Raw genomic sequence first — 19,230 nt, 5'->3', positions numbered from 1 at the left:
TTCCAAAAAATTTAAGAGAGTTTTTAGAAACAAAAATTGTAAAGTCTCTTTATGGCATTTATTGGTAATGGAACAACATAAATTAAAGTCCAATGAAAGGAACACTTGACACTAAGAGGTTTCAACTTCATTATGATAAGAGTAGCTTTTAGTGAAGAAGAGCCAGTGAATGGTTCATCCAAAGATATTTTGAAATTATAAACTGACTTGTTGAAATCCTTCTTTTGATATCCAAAGATGCTTGTCATTTTTTCCTGTTGATATATAATTAATCCATGGTCGATGTTAATGTATCTTTGGGTAGAAAGGTTCAACTCTTAAGATAATAACATTGTGTTGAAACATTATTCTACTTCTTTTGATAAATGTCTCATTTTCCTTTCTCTTATAGATCTGGATACTAACTTTCCAACAATCCGGATGTTAGCTCTTTTGAGTATTGGATGTCCGTTCACTATAAGACAAATATATAACTACATTAATATATTTTCAAATAATATGACAATGTGCCATGGTTTTGAAATCATAAAATATTATAGGAAATAAATTATAGTTGTTCTAGAACATTAGAAAGTTTGAGTTGGACACATTTCTTTCAGGTATATTGTACTACATTATATATCATGACAAGAGACTCAGCAAGAGTTACTATAAAACCAAACAGCTGAGAGAAGGGATGACAGAACCTGGATCCCAACATACAGTGTACTTCAAATAAGTTAGATGCAACATATGTTTGATCATAAGAGCAACAGTATTATTATTATTTTTTACAATACAACATACTCAGTTCTGATATGGATATTCAAATCAATGTAAACTACTATTTATATAGATTGCTTGTACTAGATTCATCTTTGGATAAAATGACTTTCCAAATGAGAAACAAAAGCCATAGATTTAATGTGTCTACCATGATACACACACTAATTTACAGATATGGTAGTATGTTTTTGCCTTTTAGGACCTATTGCTGTTATGAAGCAAAAACAACCAAAAAATAGTTTAAGTTATGAGGAGAACAATCCACATTACTACAAGGAATTTAATGACTTGATGTGTTGCAAAAGAAGAATCAGGGCACTGTTGCTGTTTTATGTTATCTATATTGCCATTAGACAAATACCAAGGCTTCTAATAACATAAATAAATTATACCACATTCGGAGTATTTATAAAATAATTAGTAATTATCATTCCAACTGTGATTGTTGGTAGCCACCAACTGGTGTTCTAATCTAGTAGTTATATAAGATAAGCATGTTAGTTCTAAAGATCAGATCTCAGGAAAAAAATGATTTCCTGTTGTGAATGTTTTTTAATTATATACAATACCAAACATACATTTCATCAGACAGAAGACAGTTAAAATACAGGATTTCTCAAATTACTTAAAATAGAAAAAATAGTGAAGATAATGGTCCAAGATCTTGTTTCTACACATTTGTCAGTGAATCCAGACTTAGTGCTCAACCTTAGGTTCCTTATTTTTGAAGTGGGGATAATATCTATCTTGTTCAGTTGTTGAAAGGATCCAAAAAAACCATATATCAAAAGACATATGTTTAATAATGTATTAATATTTACCCTTTATTTATAATAAATATACCATATTAATGCAAGGCGTTAATAATTAGAAATGGGAGAAGGGAGTGTAAGGAGGTATATGGGAGCACTTTCTACTTTCCACCAATATTTCTATAATCCTAAAACTCCTAAAACAATAAAGTCTATTAGTTTAAAAAAAAAGATATGTCTGATACTTCATAAATATTCAAGATACAGTTGCTGTACTGTGATTACGTACACCATGATGTTATAATGTATAAACTTTATAAAGATATTTCACTAACAATTATGTGAGATAATAGAAAAAATATATTGGTCTCTGCCTTCTGATTCTTGGCACTGAACTCCTAAAACCTTTGTAATTTTCTAAGTGATAAAAGCACTAGGAGCATCTTTTGCCCTAATGAAGTGACTCTGAGTGAACTCTTGTGTGGCTGCTGGATGAGAGATAGATCCAGGACACCCAGTTAGTATCCAAGAATTACTTGTTGGCGTAAGGGAAAAATTCACACACGGATGACCAGAATCCTAGTTGGTGATCAGGAGTGGGACTGGGAGTGGAATCCTAAATTATATAATCCATTATTTTATAAATGTTTCAATTAAATAAAGGATCATTTAATTTTAGGAAGAATAAAAATATAAGTATACATGATATATTTTTAACCTTTCAAAGTAAATATCCTTGACCTTCATTTTCATCATATAGCAGAGAACAATCCTTTTGATTAAAACAAGTCAAATCTTGAATAAAATATTATATGTATTTTAACTGCATTGCTAAGCTGGCAGAGAAGCAGGAAAATGCAGAGGCCAAAAAGAAAGTAAAATCAGTAACCTATAGTGGATATTTGAGTGCCAAAATCAGTTTTGTTTTGTTTTGTTTTTTTGGTCTGAGGTTTTCTGCACAACCCTGGATACCTGAACTTTATTCAGCCTTATGAAGGAAGTGAGGACAGGAGATAAAGCATAGGGTCCATTCAAAATGGGGAGTTCATCAGGAGACCACAATGAAGGGGTGGGGCCCTAGAGGGATACAGCATCAGAGTAGGCAGAATGATGTTAAAAAAGAGAGAAGGAAGGGAAGGGAAAGAAAAGGAAGGGAAGGGAAGGGAGGGGAGAGGTGGGCAGAGCAGAGCAGGGCATGGAAAGAATAGGAAGGGAAGCAGAGGGGAAGAAAGAGAAGGACAGGGGGAAGGGTGAGGATCTGGGAAAGGAAGGGAAGGGGAGGGAAGAGGAGAGGAGGGAAGGGGAGGAAAAGGAAGGAGAGTGGAGGGTGGGGAGGTGGGGAAAGGAAAAGGAAAAGAACACTTCAAAGAAAAACAGCCAGGGAACTTTCCTATCTCTGTGAGGCTGGGTAGATACAACTGAACCCCAAGCCTGGCCCTGGTTCGATGTTCCAGTTCATGTCACCTGTGTGGTCCAAAAAAATTTCAGTAAGTGTAGAGTTTGTTGGTCTGCCAACAAACCCCTGTTGTTGGAAAAACCCCTATAGAAGAAAGCAACTTCAACCAAGTCTTTTAAAATACATCACAAAAATGTATTTCATCATGTTATCAAATGCCTGTATGTTACAAAGTTATTTTAAATGGAAAAACAGATTACAAACCAGTATCCACAAAATGATCCCAGTTTTTTAAAAAAAATTATATGCGTGGGGCAACACCCACAATATTAAAAGAGCAACATGTTAATAGTGAGTGGAAATATAATATAGCTTTAGTTCTGTTTGTTTATCCATATTTTCAACAGAACATACCATTTATGTAAAAATAACAATGTTAGAGGTCTTCAGGTTTCTACATTGCAATATATAATAGAAAGTCATTTTTATTGTAATGAATAAAATAATCATGAGTTAGATATCTTTGTTTATACTTCAAATATTTAAAGAAATGATTCAAATTGGAGAATCATTCAAATTAAATAGATAATATGCTGAAAATATGCATTTCATTAGCTGCATTTTTAGGAAAGGATACTAAAATTTTCTCAAAGATTGGAAGTATGCTTTGCCCTCTATTTTCTTTTTAACCACCTCCAGACTTTCAGGTTCACAAATCTATTTCATTATTTTTCATGCAATCTCTCTGACCTCTTCAAGGATATGTATTATTCTACACTATTGGCTACCTCCTGTGAATGCTTCAAAATGAACCTTTGTAAAGGAACTTGGAAAGAAAATGAATGTGGATTATGTAAAAAGTAAAATATACATTTATGTCACTGAGTATCAGTTGAACCCTGTTTGTGCAGGGTCATGCTAAGTGTTATGAGGTGATGTAGAGGGCACCAGCTTAGACCTTTCTGAGTCTTCATTTCCCCACAAACAAACCAAAAACAATAAACAAACAAACAAAACCCTGTAATTTTATGTTACTCATAGAGATTTAGTTAGAAAAAATAAATGAAAGCAACTACCTAACATGGTATCACAGCCCTGCCCACCAGCAAGATTATCAGAGCCTATAAATAGCACAAATATAGTCCTAGATGACAAACAATTAAGGACATATTTAAGTTGCTACATTTGATGCTAGTATATGGCAGGGTCCAAGTTTGAACCTGCATGTTGTGCACTTTAGAATTTCAAACAGGTGTATGTCCAGAAGACTGGCAGAACAAATCCTCCAAGGACCTTTCTGTAAAGAAAGCAAGAAATTCTCTTGGGGAAAATCTTTTAATACAGGAAGAGTTAGCTGAATATTCCATCTTGGTCTAGGAAGACAGTGGCAGCTGGCAGGGATGGGTATATTTACATAATTTGAATTGCCTCTTGCTAAGATGATTTTGCTTTGACTTTCCACTTCCTTATTCCCTATCCATCTCTTCCCTCTCCCCCCCAGGGCCCCCCACCCCCCATCTGGATACTCTGTGGGAGATACTTTGTGGGAGAAAGGCCCCAGTGAGAAAATGACAAGGGAACTGAAAAAGCTGTTTTCCTACACCATGCCCTTGGGATGCTGAGAGCACAGGGCATACTGAGATTGAGGTAACAGTGGTTCAAAGTCCAAGGGAGAAGTTTTTCCTTCTGCAGGTTGGAATCAGCATGGCATGGCCTGCATAGGTGCTGACAGCAATGGCAGCAGCAAGACACCTTTGCTAGGCTTCCTGCACTTCAGAGTGACAGCAGAGTGTAGAAGTCTATTTTTAGCCTAGAGTTGGGTATTTATGAGCACATGTGAGACATCCTAGAAATAACCAATTATGAGGACTGCTTTCAAAGAAATAACAGATTGCATAAATGTAGGTAGAAAATTCTATGTGTGACTACCTTTGTGACTATATATGTATCTACATATACATATGTGTACATATATGTGGTTGGATATTGTTTTGAAATATTAAAGGTTGGCTTTCGACTCTTCACCTCTCTTAGCTCCTGGTTCTGCCATTCACGCAATAGTAATGGTTTCCTTGAAGGTGACTGAAAATAAATCACCTCATTTCTGACACTTACCAGTTTGAAACAAGGAAAAATTATATAAATAGGTAACAAATATTCCATTATTGAGTTTTTAAATAGTTGGGTTCCTCTTTGTAATCTATAAAAAAAATATATAAAACAGGAGCACCTGGGTGGCTCAGTCAGTTAAGCATCCGACTCTTGATTTCTGCTTAGGTCATGATCTCACCATCGTGAGATCAAGCCCTGCATTGGGCTCTGCGCTAGGTGTGGAAACTGCTTGGGATTCTCTCTCCCTCTCTTTGCACTTCCCCTGCCTTTCAAAATAAATAAATAAACCTAAAAAGTGAAAAAGAATTGGACTAGCAAACTGGAGGGGAACAAAAGAAAAGTTATTGATGCTCTCATGAGAAAGGGCCAGGCAGCCTTTCCCCTTGTACCATGCCCTGAGGGAATGGAAAAATGGAAATCTCAATGACAGAAAGCACTTAGAGTTTGTGGAAAGATTTAGGAGTAAAGGAGTTTTGTTGAAGGGGCCATGATTCTTCTGAAACACAAAGCCAAGTGGCCAATATGGTGCTGTGACAGTAGCTGTGGGGAGGGTCTAGGTAAGGGTTGTGCAGCCTCCCAGAACAAATTGCAGCCCAATGTAGTATGAGGAGAGCCATTGAGATTGTAGAGATTTCTAAGTGGGAATGGGAATTCTGAGAAGACTGGCTGACTGGAGGAGGGCAGAGGTCAGGACAGGGAGAGAATCGAGTAGATGCACTTCTCTACTGGGGCTAAGGCAGATGCTAAGGCTGAATGCCAATGAATGGTTCCTAAGGTCCCAAGGTTCCCAAGGTCCAGGCACAGGAATTACATCTCAGGAGGCCATCAAAGAAAAGAGGTCACAGTGAGGATGTCTCTCACAAGATGAAAAGAAACAGGAGAGCAGCCCTATTATAGGTGGGGGCCTGGCAAAGAATAAGTAAGAAAGAAGGACAAAAGTTGATGGTATATATAAGCAACAAGACCAGCATAAAAACACACAAGTTAGAGATGTAGCTTACAGATTACTAAGAGGAAAGCAGTCTGGTTACTAACAGGGAAATATTTTCTATGTGAAAAACTTGAGTATGAAACTCTACTTGCTGTGCAATCAGAAAATACGAGTTTCATCACAAGTAATATCCACTTATGGAATGGGGTAAGGGAAAAAGAGCTGACCTAAGTAACTTGAAAAAACAATGTTTTGCCTAGAAACTGGAAGCCAATGAAAAAATGCAAATGGATAGATGCAGATAGATACATAGAGAAATAATTATAACTATGTTTACAAACTTGGGTTAGTAATCCAAGAATCATATTTTATATATATTTTATATATATATATATATATATATATATATATATATATATATATATATTTCTTAGATCTGTCTACTGAGGGAGGCTGGAGACCTCAGTAACAATGAACACATCCCAGTGCCCAGATTTTGGTTTCTTAAGACTACTCTCCAATAAAAGGAACCAAAAGTCCCTTGAGAAATGGCTGGCTCTAGGGCCAAGGCAGGGACAATATAAGATGAATCTTCAGAATCTTGTAATGTCAGAAAGTAAGGAAGCACTCAAAAAACAAAAGGACAGGAGCATGTCACAGGGACTCAGGAGTCTATGTGAAAAAGCACCCAATGTCTAAAGCTGGAATAATCTGAAAAATAGCAACAACAAAAGAATGTAGTATTAGATTATAACTTAAAGTATAAAAGAAATATACAGGAGTACATGTAAATAAATGATTGAATAAATAAATAGGGGAGAAAATAATCTTCATTACATAAGAATTCTTTATAACTTATGTAGATATTCCCACTTCCCAGAGAAAATGTTTAATATCTCATTCATACTTCCTTGAGTGTGAGCTTGATTTAGTTATGGACTTTCAAAAAAAAAAGATTGCAGAGGGTGGATGGGGAGAAAGTAACATAGCAAGTGGAGAAACCAGACAAACACTATCTTGGCCCGTTGATCGAGGTTAATATCACGAGAAATAATTCATATTGGTAGCATGTTCTTGCTAATGTGATGTGATGAGAAGGGCACTTCACCTCTGCTATTCTTTCAAAAAAATACACAACCTCAGCATTTGAAAAACAATAATATTGACAATGAGAAGGATAGCTTCCATTTAATGTACATTCATTCTTTGCCAGGCACAGTGCTGAGTGCTTTACTTATATTATCTCAAATTCTCTTTCTACCAATACCAGATGCTGTCATTAATATTATTATAAGAAACTCAGGGGCGCCTGTGTGGCTCAGTCGGTTAAGCCTCTGACTTCCACTCAGGTCATGAACTCGTGGTCTGTGAGTTCAAGCCCTGCATCGGGCTCTGCGCTGACAGATCAGAGCCTGGAGCCTGCTTCAGATTCTGTGTCTCCCTCTCTCTCTGCCCCTCCCCCACTCACACTCTGTCTCTCTCTCTCAAAAATAAACAAACATTTAAAAAATTAAAAAAAAAAAGAAACTAAGACTCATAATACTAACATGACTCATTGGGCTATATAGGTAATTTTTGATCCACATATGCAGAACCTTTTATAATAACTCACTGGAAACCATAGCACTATTTAAATCATTCATTTTTAAAGCAGGTCTATGTTACATTATATAATTCTTTTGCCTTTTTACTTAGTGTATCCCTTCAGCATCATTTGTCCTTCTTCAAAATATCAGGTAATATAACTTTTGTGTCACTGCATTAACCTCTAAAATAGTGTCTTGCAGATTAATGAGTGTTCAATAATTTTGATAATGCTTATTTTTTTTACAAAATTGTCATCATATTATACATATTTTGCTTTCTTCACTCAAGAAGAATTGATGGAAATCTTTCCATGCTAACCAGTATAGCTCTAATTCATTATTTTAAGTGGTGCATAGTATTTTGTGATGTGAATGGACCATAATGTTGCTTTATTGATTAGCATTTACTTTGCTCCTCAGTTTTTCCAAATAAAAATAATGCTTAAAATAAGCATGCTTATTTAGTAGCACTGTCATTTCCATGTGACAGATTCCCAAGATGTAGTGCAGAGTCAAAAGTACTTATATTTTTAATTTTAATTGATATTGCCAACATGCTTTCTAAAACAGGATGAAATGCAATTTATACCAGCAATGTGTGCCAATACTTTTGCTCATAACCTAGCCACAATAGGCATTATTGTTTTACTTGCTTTGTTTTAATTGTGACCAGTCTAAAAGCTGCTAATCCATTGAGTTTCCTCATCTTCTAGTGACTGAGAAACTTTGCATATATTCAACGACTTTTGGATTTTTTGTGAGTGGTTTCTCTACATCTTTTGTCTATTTTGCTATTAGATTATCCTCTTTTGCTCAATTTTAAACAGTTCAACATATTAAAACTCTGTCTCATAAAATGCAATTCTACTCCAAATCAATTTTTAAAAATAGGTTTGTTTATGGTATTTTTTCATAGAAAAGTTTTGAAATTTTTATAAAACGAAAGTCATTTTTCTTTTGTTTTATATTCTTTATTGAGTATCTTTCTTGCTCCTACCTTAAATATGTAGTTCTTTAGATTTCCTTGCAAATTGATTATTGATTGACTAATTGATTGGTTGATTGGACTCATTGTTGAATTTTCTCAATTGCTACTTTCAGTATCTATCGATATTATTATATAATTTTTCCCTAAAAGTCTTTATGTAATAAACTATGGGAATAGAATTCTGAATTTTTAATATGGTGTTATCCTTATATTTGGAACAGAATGTATTTGGCCTTATGTGTTATCCTTTAATAGATGCCTGGGACAAGTTCCTTTTTCCAAGTACTCAGTGCTCATAACTACTAAGACAAAGCATACCAGCCACTTCCACCTTGTTAGAAACTTTCTTTGGATCTTTCAGGCCCAATTACAAGAAATCCACTCTCAATAAGAGCCCTTTCACCAGCATCATATAATAGTGGCTAGGACTGCCTCCATTACCCAGATCTCATTCTCTGCTCAATGGCTAAGTGACACAGCTTCGAAGCAAAGACATGAAAGATGAAAACAACAAGAGGAATTTTAGAGTTTTCAATTGGAAATTCTTCATCATATTTTTAAAAGTGTTATAAAAAGACAAAGTAATAAAAGCCAAAGACTATACAATCTGTATAAAAAGGGCACAAATATGAAATTTCTCTAAGCTGAGGTAGATCATTTTTTCTGGGGAGGTTGTAGGAGGGAATCAAGGCAAGATCTTAATATTCCAAGCAAATACATGAGATTAACATAAGGAGGAGGCCCATCCAGAGAACTCACATCTTAAAACCTAGAAAAAAAAAATACGTCCAAATGCATTTCACCCTGGATGTTTTCCAACTTAGTACATCCTTTGAGCATCATTTGTTCTCCAACTCCTTGTCAAAAGGAGTGCCCCAATCCTGAGAGGCCCCCATGAGCCACCAGGCTTCAGGAGGTGCGAGGTTCATCAGAGCCCCTCCACTCCCCTCCCCATAGATGAGGCAGTCTGCAGCAAGCAGAAACAGTTGGGTTCTCTTAGGTCAAAACGGCAAAATACCAAAAAGGAAGTTGAGAGAAGCCCTCTCTTTACTATCCAAGCCAAACACAAGCTTTTCTGATACCCTGCAACGGCGTGCCTTGTACCAAGCAGAAAACGAACTCCAAGAAGCCAGTAAACAACACAAAACAAAATAAAACAACAACAACAAAATGAAAATGGTATGGTATTATTACAATAATCTACCAGAAAATACTCAAGTGCTTCATTATTCATTTTAATCTACATTAGGACAACAGCAGAGTGAAGATTCAAATTGCTGAACTGCCTCTGAAAAGAAACAATCACAAAAAAATTAAAGTAATCCAATATATGTGCACAATGGAAAAGAGCAAAGAAGGTTTAAACCATGTATGTTGTAATCTATTGCATTCTAATTGAAATCCAATTGATCTTAACAGGATTTAGATAAGGACATTTAATGGACAAACTTTTCAAAGCAGAATGGTCAATATCTCACCAAGAAGTGATAAAAATTCTTGTGACATTTTTAGTAGAGAGCTAAGAGCATGAACTTTGGGATCAGAAAGACCAAAATACTAAAAGACTAAAATATTGGCGCTTTTAGCTTAGCACCTTTGTGATGTTAAGAAAGATGACTTTGCATGTCTTCATCTGTAAAATGAAGACAATATCAGTACCTACTTCAAAGGAATAGTATAGGAATTTAATAAGAAAATATACATAAAGCACTTGATTTAGATTTGAATGTATCATAAATTCTTATATTGTGTCTATTATTATCCCCCTTTCTCTTCTTTTTTGTCCTTCTCCACTGAGATGGAGATTAGTTTGTCACAATCTGCCCTGCCAAATATTTATTAATTTACTGGGTATTTTGTTGTTATTCTTTTTTAAAGTGTACTTGCTTTGTGAATGCCACTTCCAGACAAGCAAACAACCCTTTTCCAATGAACCACCATATTGTTTCCTCTAACTTTTTCCTATAGACACATTCTGTATTTACCACTGATGTGACTGCATTCTGATGTGAAAACCAGTGAAAATATAATTCCTAGTTGGTTTCTAACACACAATGCTACCTCTTCCACCCACACACATAACCAAGTGAAATTCTGAGAAATATAAAATCTTCATTTTGTTCATTCTTCTTAGATAAATCAGATAGATAAACCTATCTAGTGTTTCCAAGAGGTCTACCAAAACAGCCCGTCTTCCTGCCCTTCCACCTCTCCCTTCTTATATGAGCATGACTCTGGAAATCTTGTTAAGACAGTCTGGTGGAGGGGTGCCTGGGTGACTCAGTGGGTTAAGCGTCCCACTGTGGCTCCAGTCATGATTTCATGGTTTGTGGGTTTGAACCCCAGTGGCAGCACGGGGCTCTGTGCTGACAGTGTGGAGCCTGCTTGGGATTCTCTCTCTCTCTCTCTCTCTCTCTCTCTCTCTCTGCCCCTCCCTCACATGTGTGTGCACACACTTGTGCCCTTTGTCTCTGTCTCTCTCTCTTCCCCTCTCTAATAAATTAAACAACAACAACAAAAGACTCAGTCTGGTAGAGTATCTTAAATTTCCTTCTCCCAGACCTTGAAGTGAGGCACTTACACTTTCTGAGTAAGCATATTTATTGATCATATAATCCCTTTCTATACAGTGTCTACATCTGTGAAAAGGCTTAGAATTGGGTATGTTCACAGAACAAATATGCTCAGTTAAACTTTACCACTAGGTGTCGCTCTGTCACATCCAAGCAAAAGTGGGGCCACTTCACACTACCAAAATGCTGTGCAGTTAGGCACTTGTCCCACACCTGAGAAATATCTAACAGTAATATTGACTTTGCCGCATTGGAAGCAAATAATTAAGATTAATGTAAGACCAAAGTTGGCTGTAAGTATCCTCTGATCAGGATAGAAGAACCCACTTATCTCCACCAACCATGATCTCATTTGATAGGTCCCCACTTCCAAAGGGCTGAGGTACATCTGCAGTGTTACTGTCTCCAAGAGTTTTCAGCTTTCCAAGCTCCATGACGCCAGAGGCTAATGGAAGCACTTCTTTTATCCCCTCATATCGTGCTGGTGTCATTAGCAACAACTCAGATGGGCCTCTGGACGTATAATGAAAACTAAGGTTCGTCAATATGTCTTTACCATATGAAGCTGCTATGCAAACATGATCCAATTGTTCCTCATTCTCTAAGATTCATTCTACTATTGCTGACAAATCATGGAAATTAATTTTCAGGCTGAGAATCTTGCAACTATTTTGCAGTGAGTTAGTGCACACCAGAAAGAATTTTGTGGAGCTGAGTTCATGAAAAGCCCCAATTCTAAGCCTTCTAGATTCACACTTAGCACTTCTACTTCCAAAGATGGTCATCTCTAGAGATTTAGTAGCATGTTCTATCCATGTCTACCAAGTCTTTTTCTCCCTTTGGTACCTCTCATGAATTTCTCAAGTTTTTTTTTAAAAAAAAAAAAAAACAACTATAATTAGTCTGAACCAATGATTAAAAGCAATAACAACAACAACAACAAAAACTTGTTTAATTATAAGTTTCACAGCAGTGAGCACATTCTCACACTCACAGAGATCCGCATTTATCTGACATGAACATTCTTTGAACAGAAGAATTTTTGAGTTCTTCAGAAACCAGGTCTCCATTGAGACTTGGTTAAAACTCACTTCCCATTGGAAATTTAATGAAGGACTTCTTTACACTTCCTCAATTTAGTAAATTTATATGGCACTGAATAGGTTTGCTTCTCTTTTAGGCATATCTTGTCTTGAACAGGGCATTCTAAGCAAAATTATAATGGGTGCAAGTTCAGTTTTGTTGACATCCCTCTCCTTTATGCTATCCTTTGATCAGAAAAATAAAAATGGTGAAATGTATTCGTGGCTCAAGTACAAAGTAATTTTAATGCTGAGCAGAAAGTTGGATTTAAATTTCCGGGTTATAGATCCGACAGTGAAACTCAAATACAAATCATGGATCCATGAGATTCCATTTCTGGCAAAATCTGAAGTAATGATGATGAATTCTAAATCTTACTCAGTCCCATAATAATATGCTCCAAATGTAGCTTCTTAAAATTATTTTAAAGTTATCTTTAGACATCTTTTTGACAGTCAATACTTTTGCACACCCATTTGAAACTTCCTTTAAAAACCGTCTCTTTCTATTTGTTTCTCTATGTATTAGTGCTCCCCTGTATCAATCCTACGAATCTCTTTGGTCAGTACCCTTAAAATTTAACCACACATGCTAACTGCTAAAAAATCTATCTTTCTACCTCTCTTTCATCTAAACATCAAGAAATGTCCCCGGTCATGATCCTTCCCTATTTCTCTCCTTCTGTTCCCATGCTGTTAACGTGTACCTACTCTTGGAATGCTGCCCTTATCTTACATCTCTACCTCCTTCATGTATGTTTCTGGAAAGGCACTTTTCTTCTACTATGATTGATTTCTTAGGCAATAATCAGTCTATTCCCACACCCACTAATTTCAGAGAATAAAATACTCTAACATTGTAACTGCTAATGTTTTAACGACTGGATAGATAAGGAAATCCAGCTTAGAGGGGCTAAGTAACTTGCCCAATTAAGAGGTGGACTGTGAATAAACACCCAAACAGCATTACTCTAGAGTTTCAGTTAGACAGGCAGCATGAAATGATGGTTGTGAAGACCAACTCCAGACCATACTGTCTAGGTCTAAATGATCAATCTGCAGCTTACCATCCGTGTGGTCTTGAAACACTCTCTCTCTCTGCTTCATTTTTTACATTTTTCAAATGGGGATAATGACTATATTACTATTTATAGTTGTGATGAATAAATGAGTTAATATATGAGCAAAACACACACAGTAAATGAGTTAAATGAGTAAAATGTATAGTAAATATTAAATTATTATCATTAAACATTGTACTGTATCATTTTTCTAATTCAAAAAATATTTTAAAAATAAATGTACATCTATTAGTCAAAATAATATGACCAGTCTATAACTCAAGTTATAAATAGGGGTATAACTTGGTATATTTAACAGAGGAATGATTCACTAACCTGTCTCTCCATATCAAATACTTTAGTAGTGAAACCCTCGATCAGAGTTTGAAACATGTAACAGATGCTTAATGATGATGATAATGATGATGATGATAGCAATAACTGCTAACATTTATTGTAACTTACTGGGCACTAGCTGCTTATTTGACGCTATGGTAAGTACTTTAATCATCCCTATTCACAGATGAGGAAGCTGAAACTAACAGGTTAAGTAACTTGTTCAAGATCGAGAAGGAACTAAATATCAACGTTTGAGCTTCAATTCACTGAGGTAATCACAGAGCTGACCGGAGCCTAAAGCTCACAGTCAAAACACAATTGAGTAGCACATACATTTTCAGATAAATATGCTTCAAGTATTTGTAAGTCTAATCGTATTTCTTTGACTTATTTTTACATGGCATTACATTTGCTTTTCTACTCTAAAGTTGTACCGTTGGTCATAAAGTCATAGAATCCATTACTAATAATAAGCTTTAGGTTCAAAATATAATTATTTAATGTAAAATGTTCCCTAAATATTAGAATAAAAAGAATTCCAGAAGATGTGCCTACTAAGCCTCTGGGTGTGAAGATAGTTGTAAATTTAAAGGTAATTTTACCAAGAACCCTGTAAGCTGGCTCCATACTAGAATGGAGAAAGCTGCAGCCCAGAAAGGTTAACAAGTCACACAGACAGTAAGAGGCAGAATGGAAATTTGAATGAAGGGGGTTTTTCTGATCACAAAGTAATTTCCACTAAACCGAGTGGTTCTCCACAGTACATATTTTTTCTTAAATTTGCCAGTTATAACTTAATTTTCCTTATAAACAAATTTAACTTTAATAAAATCAATCTGTAATCATACCCTCAAGTGCATCTTTTTAAAAAAAATTATTCTATTGTCACAGTTCCTTGCTTTTGAGAGACAAAATTAGTGGCGTTACACCTAGAATTTTTATAAATTGGCATCTAGTGTATTGGTGGTGAAAAAACTACACATACTATCCATCATATCCTATCTGGATAGCATATGAATATTGTGTATCAGTCTAGACAGTTTCATGCCCGAGACTATAATGCAATCTGGGTCTATAAGATATAATAAATAGAATAGGTTTATTCTGTTTCTTCTCAGAAGGACTGCAAAAACAAAAGCCTTGTGTTAAACCTTCAGAAAGAAAATGTTGACTAGACTGATAATGTTAAAGCAAATTCAATAACTAAATGTAAGATGTTTTAAAAAATACCCTGGATCTTATTCTGTGTCAGACATTGTTCTAAGCACTTTATGTGCACTATTTAATTTATTTCTTATCACAACTCTGTGTGACAGTACCATTATAATCTCAATTTTATACAGGAGGAAACCGAGGCACAGAAATTTTAAGTAAATTTCCCACAGACACAATGTTAGTAAATCCTATTACTGTACTTCAAACCCAAGCAGTGTAGGTGAGGTAATCATACACCGACTCCCATATACGACAAAAACAACAGCATTAGCAATAACAGTTATGGGTCAGACACCTACATAAGCATTTTACATGTATTTTTTCACTTATCCTTGATACTAACACTATGAGATGCTACTACCATAATTCTTGTTCCACAGATGAGAAAACCACAGCAGTTAGATAACCATACAGGATCATATTACATTTTTTTAAATGTTTGTTTATTTTTGAGAGAGAGACAGAGAAAGAGAGAGAGAGAGAGAGAGAGAGAGAGAGAATGAGAATGAGTGTGGGAGAGGCAGAGTGAGGGGTAGACACAGAATCCAAAGCAGGCTCCAGGCTCTGAGCTGTCAGCACAGAGCCCAATGTGGGGCTCGAACACAGGAACCACGAGGTCATGATCTGAGCCCAAGTCAGATGCTTAACTGACTGCGCCACCCAGGTGCCCTTTTATTAAATGGCAAGATCAGGATTTGAATGTAGCTGGTCAACAGACTCCATGCTTTTGCCTTTGTCTGGATATTTATTACCCGCATACATATTTAGTTGATATATATTTATATTTTATTCAAATATTTTATACACATTATGATCTTAGCTCCAGGAATTTAAATGTAAAATAATTACATAAGTATTTATAAGCATTTTCTATTCTTGAATATTGACCCTGCAGTGGATATTGGGGATTGATTCCTGCCTTCAACCTTCCCTTTAGATTTAGAGCAACTGCAAATAAAAAAAATAAATTAAAAAAAAAACACTTTATTTCTAAGGTGGCCTTGAAACTAAGACTCTGAGTGTTACCTTCTATCAATTAATTATACTTTCACAGGATTTGGAAGGCTAAAGGGATGTAGAGATTTTTTTCTACCTTGTTTCACCTTTCTGCTAGCAGATAAAGTAAAACAAAACAAAACAAAATAAAACAAAACGAAAGTAAGTTTGTTCCACCGCAATGTTCCAAAGACTGTTATCTAGATTCCTGAGTGACTAGGAGAATTTGGAACTGCGACAGTAATCTTCCTAATTTCACATCCTGATTTCCAGATCAACCGTTGGATGTTCTTGAATTCATGGCTCCAATGGCAACTGCCAAGGTGGTAGCTTCCCTGATGGGCCAGGCCTTCATTAGTCTGAATGCCACTCCCAGAAGTTCAAAGTAAAATCCACCCCTTCACCCTCCGGTGATTTGTTGTACTTAGTTTATTGTATCAAATCCGCTTCTTCTTAAAACATCTAGCGTGCTTTTCATTTCCTGTGCTGAGCCTTGACTGATACAGTATTCATTGTGGGAACTGTATTACTGCTCTCCAGCAGCAGTTCTTGGAGCTGATGACTTTGAGAGACTGTGGTGCTGTAGTACCTGACAGTTTTATCTTTCCATACACTCCAGTCCATCCTCCTCACCTAATCCTCTTTCCTTTAGTAACCCTGTCCATTCCCTGCTTCAAAACCATTAACGAAAACGATTTGATGGTCATGCCTAAGATGTGCTTTGCTCCCATTTCAGGAATATTAATATCCTTTTGGAAAGAGATCATTCAGAAAGTAGAACATTCAAAATCAAATAGATTTTGATTTAAGTCACTTAAAAATAATGTTTCTGATGAAAATAAGTTTTGTAGGTTTGTTTGTTTGCTTTGCTTTTCTCTGGTATATTTAAACCAGAAAATACGTCCTGGTATCTAGTTCCTATCTCCTGCCACTTTTCACCATTAGTGCAACACCCTTTGGTGCTGCTATTGTTACTGCCTCACCTTTGCCCTAAAAATTGTTTCAAAAAAGGCTGTAGGTACTGTACTTGATACTTGATATTTGCCACAAACTATAAATGTCTACAAGACATGTGTATAAAAACTGGAGATCAAAACCATGCCAAGCCCCTTACCTCTGTCACAATTTTGCACAAAACCCTTGGTGCAATAACCTTTTTTGAAAACACTGTCAATTTTTTCCCCAGCATATCCTTTATTAGCAAAATGGAGTTCAGCCTAGGAGTAGGCATTTTAAAAAGTCCCAAATCCATTCAGTTAAAAAGCTCAATAACTTCATATCAAAGAATAAATATTGGTACCAGAGCACCTTGCTGAATTTGTACTCAGCTGCACACTAAAATAAATACCATACATATTTATACGTGATGGTTGTTGGGAAGAATATCAGAAGGGTAAACAACATTTGGGAAAAGCAACAGCCATTTGCTTCTTTGTACCTGACCAAAAATATGTTCAGCTGGTATTTGTGCTACTACATAGATGGGCGCCTACAGCCCATCTGATACTTCTGCTCCCGTCTTCTTCCCCTGCAGAAGGGAGGGAGAAGACAGATTGAAAACTTTGTCCAAGTCCCCAGATGCCACAGCCAAACAGAAAAGTATCCTAACAAAAGACAAAGTCCCTGTCACTGGGAACTGGCTTAGCTCCTACTTTTTGTCTCTGGATGGCAATTTTTGTAGAAAAAACAAATATGAAGTAAAATATAATTCCCACTCTCAAAGTGTCTTAAACACTAGTTTGAAAGTTAATCAGGTGAATGCGCTTCTGTGAAAGGAACTGGAACTTTTTGCATTCTGGTTTCCTTCCAGATCTTTTTCAAAAATGTAAGTAAAATTCCCATTACTATTTTCTTATTATTCCATTGTGTTTTTCCTACACATTGTAATTCATTGATTTTTCCTCTAGTTATGATTCTTTAAGTTCAGATTGGAAGCATGGAATTTCCTTATCAAATAGTATTTGATGCCACAAGATTTTAATTTACATTTATTATAAATAATCATTTGACGAAACAAATAAACATCTACTGCATGTTCAATGATAGGGCCAGCAGGGGAATATTTGAGTCTTTAGTTTCCAATGGTTTATTACCGAATATTTGCAAACATAACAAAAATGTGAAAGAATTATAAAATTAAAACCAGTCAGAGTCTACAATTAATATTTCACTATATTTTCTTTATTATGCATCTTTCCACTTCTCTGCCCTATTTGGGGATTTTGTAATCAGATATAAGAGGAATCAGCTGGGGCACCTGGGTGGCGCAGTCGGTTAAGCGTCCGACTTCAGCCAGGTCACGATCTCGCGGTCCGTGAGTTCGAGCCCCGCGTCGGGCTCTGGGCTGATGGCTCAGAGCCTGGAGCCTGTTTCCGATTCTGTGTCTCCCTCTCTCTCTGCCCCTCCCCCGTTCATGCTCTGTCTCTCTCTGTCCCAAAAATAAATAAACGTTGAAAAAAAAATTTAAAAAAAAAGAGTCTGTTTCTTAAAAAAAAAAAAAGAGGAATCAGCTAAAAAAAATTAACAAGTTTATAACTAACTAAATAGAAATCTCCCCACCCTTAATAATGTTTTCAACATTTTTACTTTGCTTTTTCCTTTCTAAAAATTACTATAAAAATTTGGATAATGTTTGAAGTGAATGCTGGGATTATGACTCACTCATATCTCAAATGTTTTCTGCAGGTTTTCTCATGTTTTTCAATAAAGTAGGATTTGTTGAGCAGTAGAGGACAAAGGGTTATCGCTGAGTATCAGACTAATATATAAAGCTCCTTACATGCCATCACACTGCCCTGAATTTTTAAATAATGGGATTTTATAAAAAGACTAAAAAAAGGACTCTAAAGCGATAAACTACAGAGAGATACAAGATGCTATTGCCAAAAACAGATAGCACTCAATTAGTTTTTTTAAAGGCATTCTTATCACATCTTCTCCTAATATTAGCTTTCTCAATAAACAATAGCCTGCTGCAATATTGCCAGGGTCGCCCAGCTGAGATGACAATGTGCAATGACAGATGATCGGGACCATCGAATGGTTGATGTTATTCACAAATGGCACTCACTGGCCCTTCAGTTTTTAAGATTATTCTATGACTCTAGCATGAAACCAGATTAATATTTATGTGGGAAGAGAGATGAGAAATGCATTTTCCTGCAATAAAAAAGGAACTAAAAATATTCTGTGGGTCCATTTCCAGCTACTAACTTTTATCTAATTGAGTTTGATATGTACATAAAAAGCAACAAACACAAATCTTTCAGCTTTTTAAAAAGCTTTAAATCTTGTGTGTCTATTCAAGAACTTAGTTAAGGTTTTCATATTGTATTCGGAAAAAAAAAATCTCTACAATTTAAAGTAGAATGCCACCGTTCACACTAGGTTATGCCATTCTCTGGTATGTATGTATGTATGTTTGTATGTATGTA

At 35.8% G+C, this 19,230-nt stretch overlaps 1 protein-coding gene across 1 annotated transcript in view; it reads right to left on the bottom strand.

The window, feature by feature from the left end:
* Nucleotides 1–344: 344 nt before the first annotated feature.
* The window catches only part of IQCM (IQ motif containing M), a 390,946-nt gene continuing 372,060 nt past the window's right edge, over nucleotides 345–19,230 (bottom strand). Inside the window, exon 12 of the mRNA XM_030312945.1 lies at nucleotides 345–454. Coding sequence (XP_030168805.1) covers nucleotides 345–454 — 110 coding nt within the window. The remainder of the gene's footprint in view (nucleotides 455–19,230) is intronic.

The sequence above is a fragment of the Lynx canadensis genome, chromosome B1 (genome assembly GCF_007474595.2).
Source record: "Lynx canadensis isolate LIC74 chromosome B1, mLynCan4.pri.v2, whole genome shotgun sequence".
Classification (NCBI taxonomy): domain Eukaryota; kingdom Metazoa; phylum Chordata; class Mammalia; order Carnivora; family Felidae; genus Lynx; species Lynx canadensis.
Note: the sequence above shows the minus strand (reverse complement) of the source record. Positions and strands in the feature narration are given on the sequence as shown.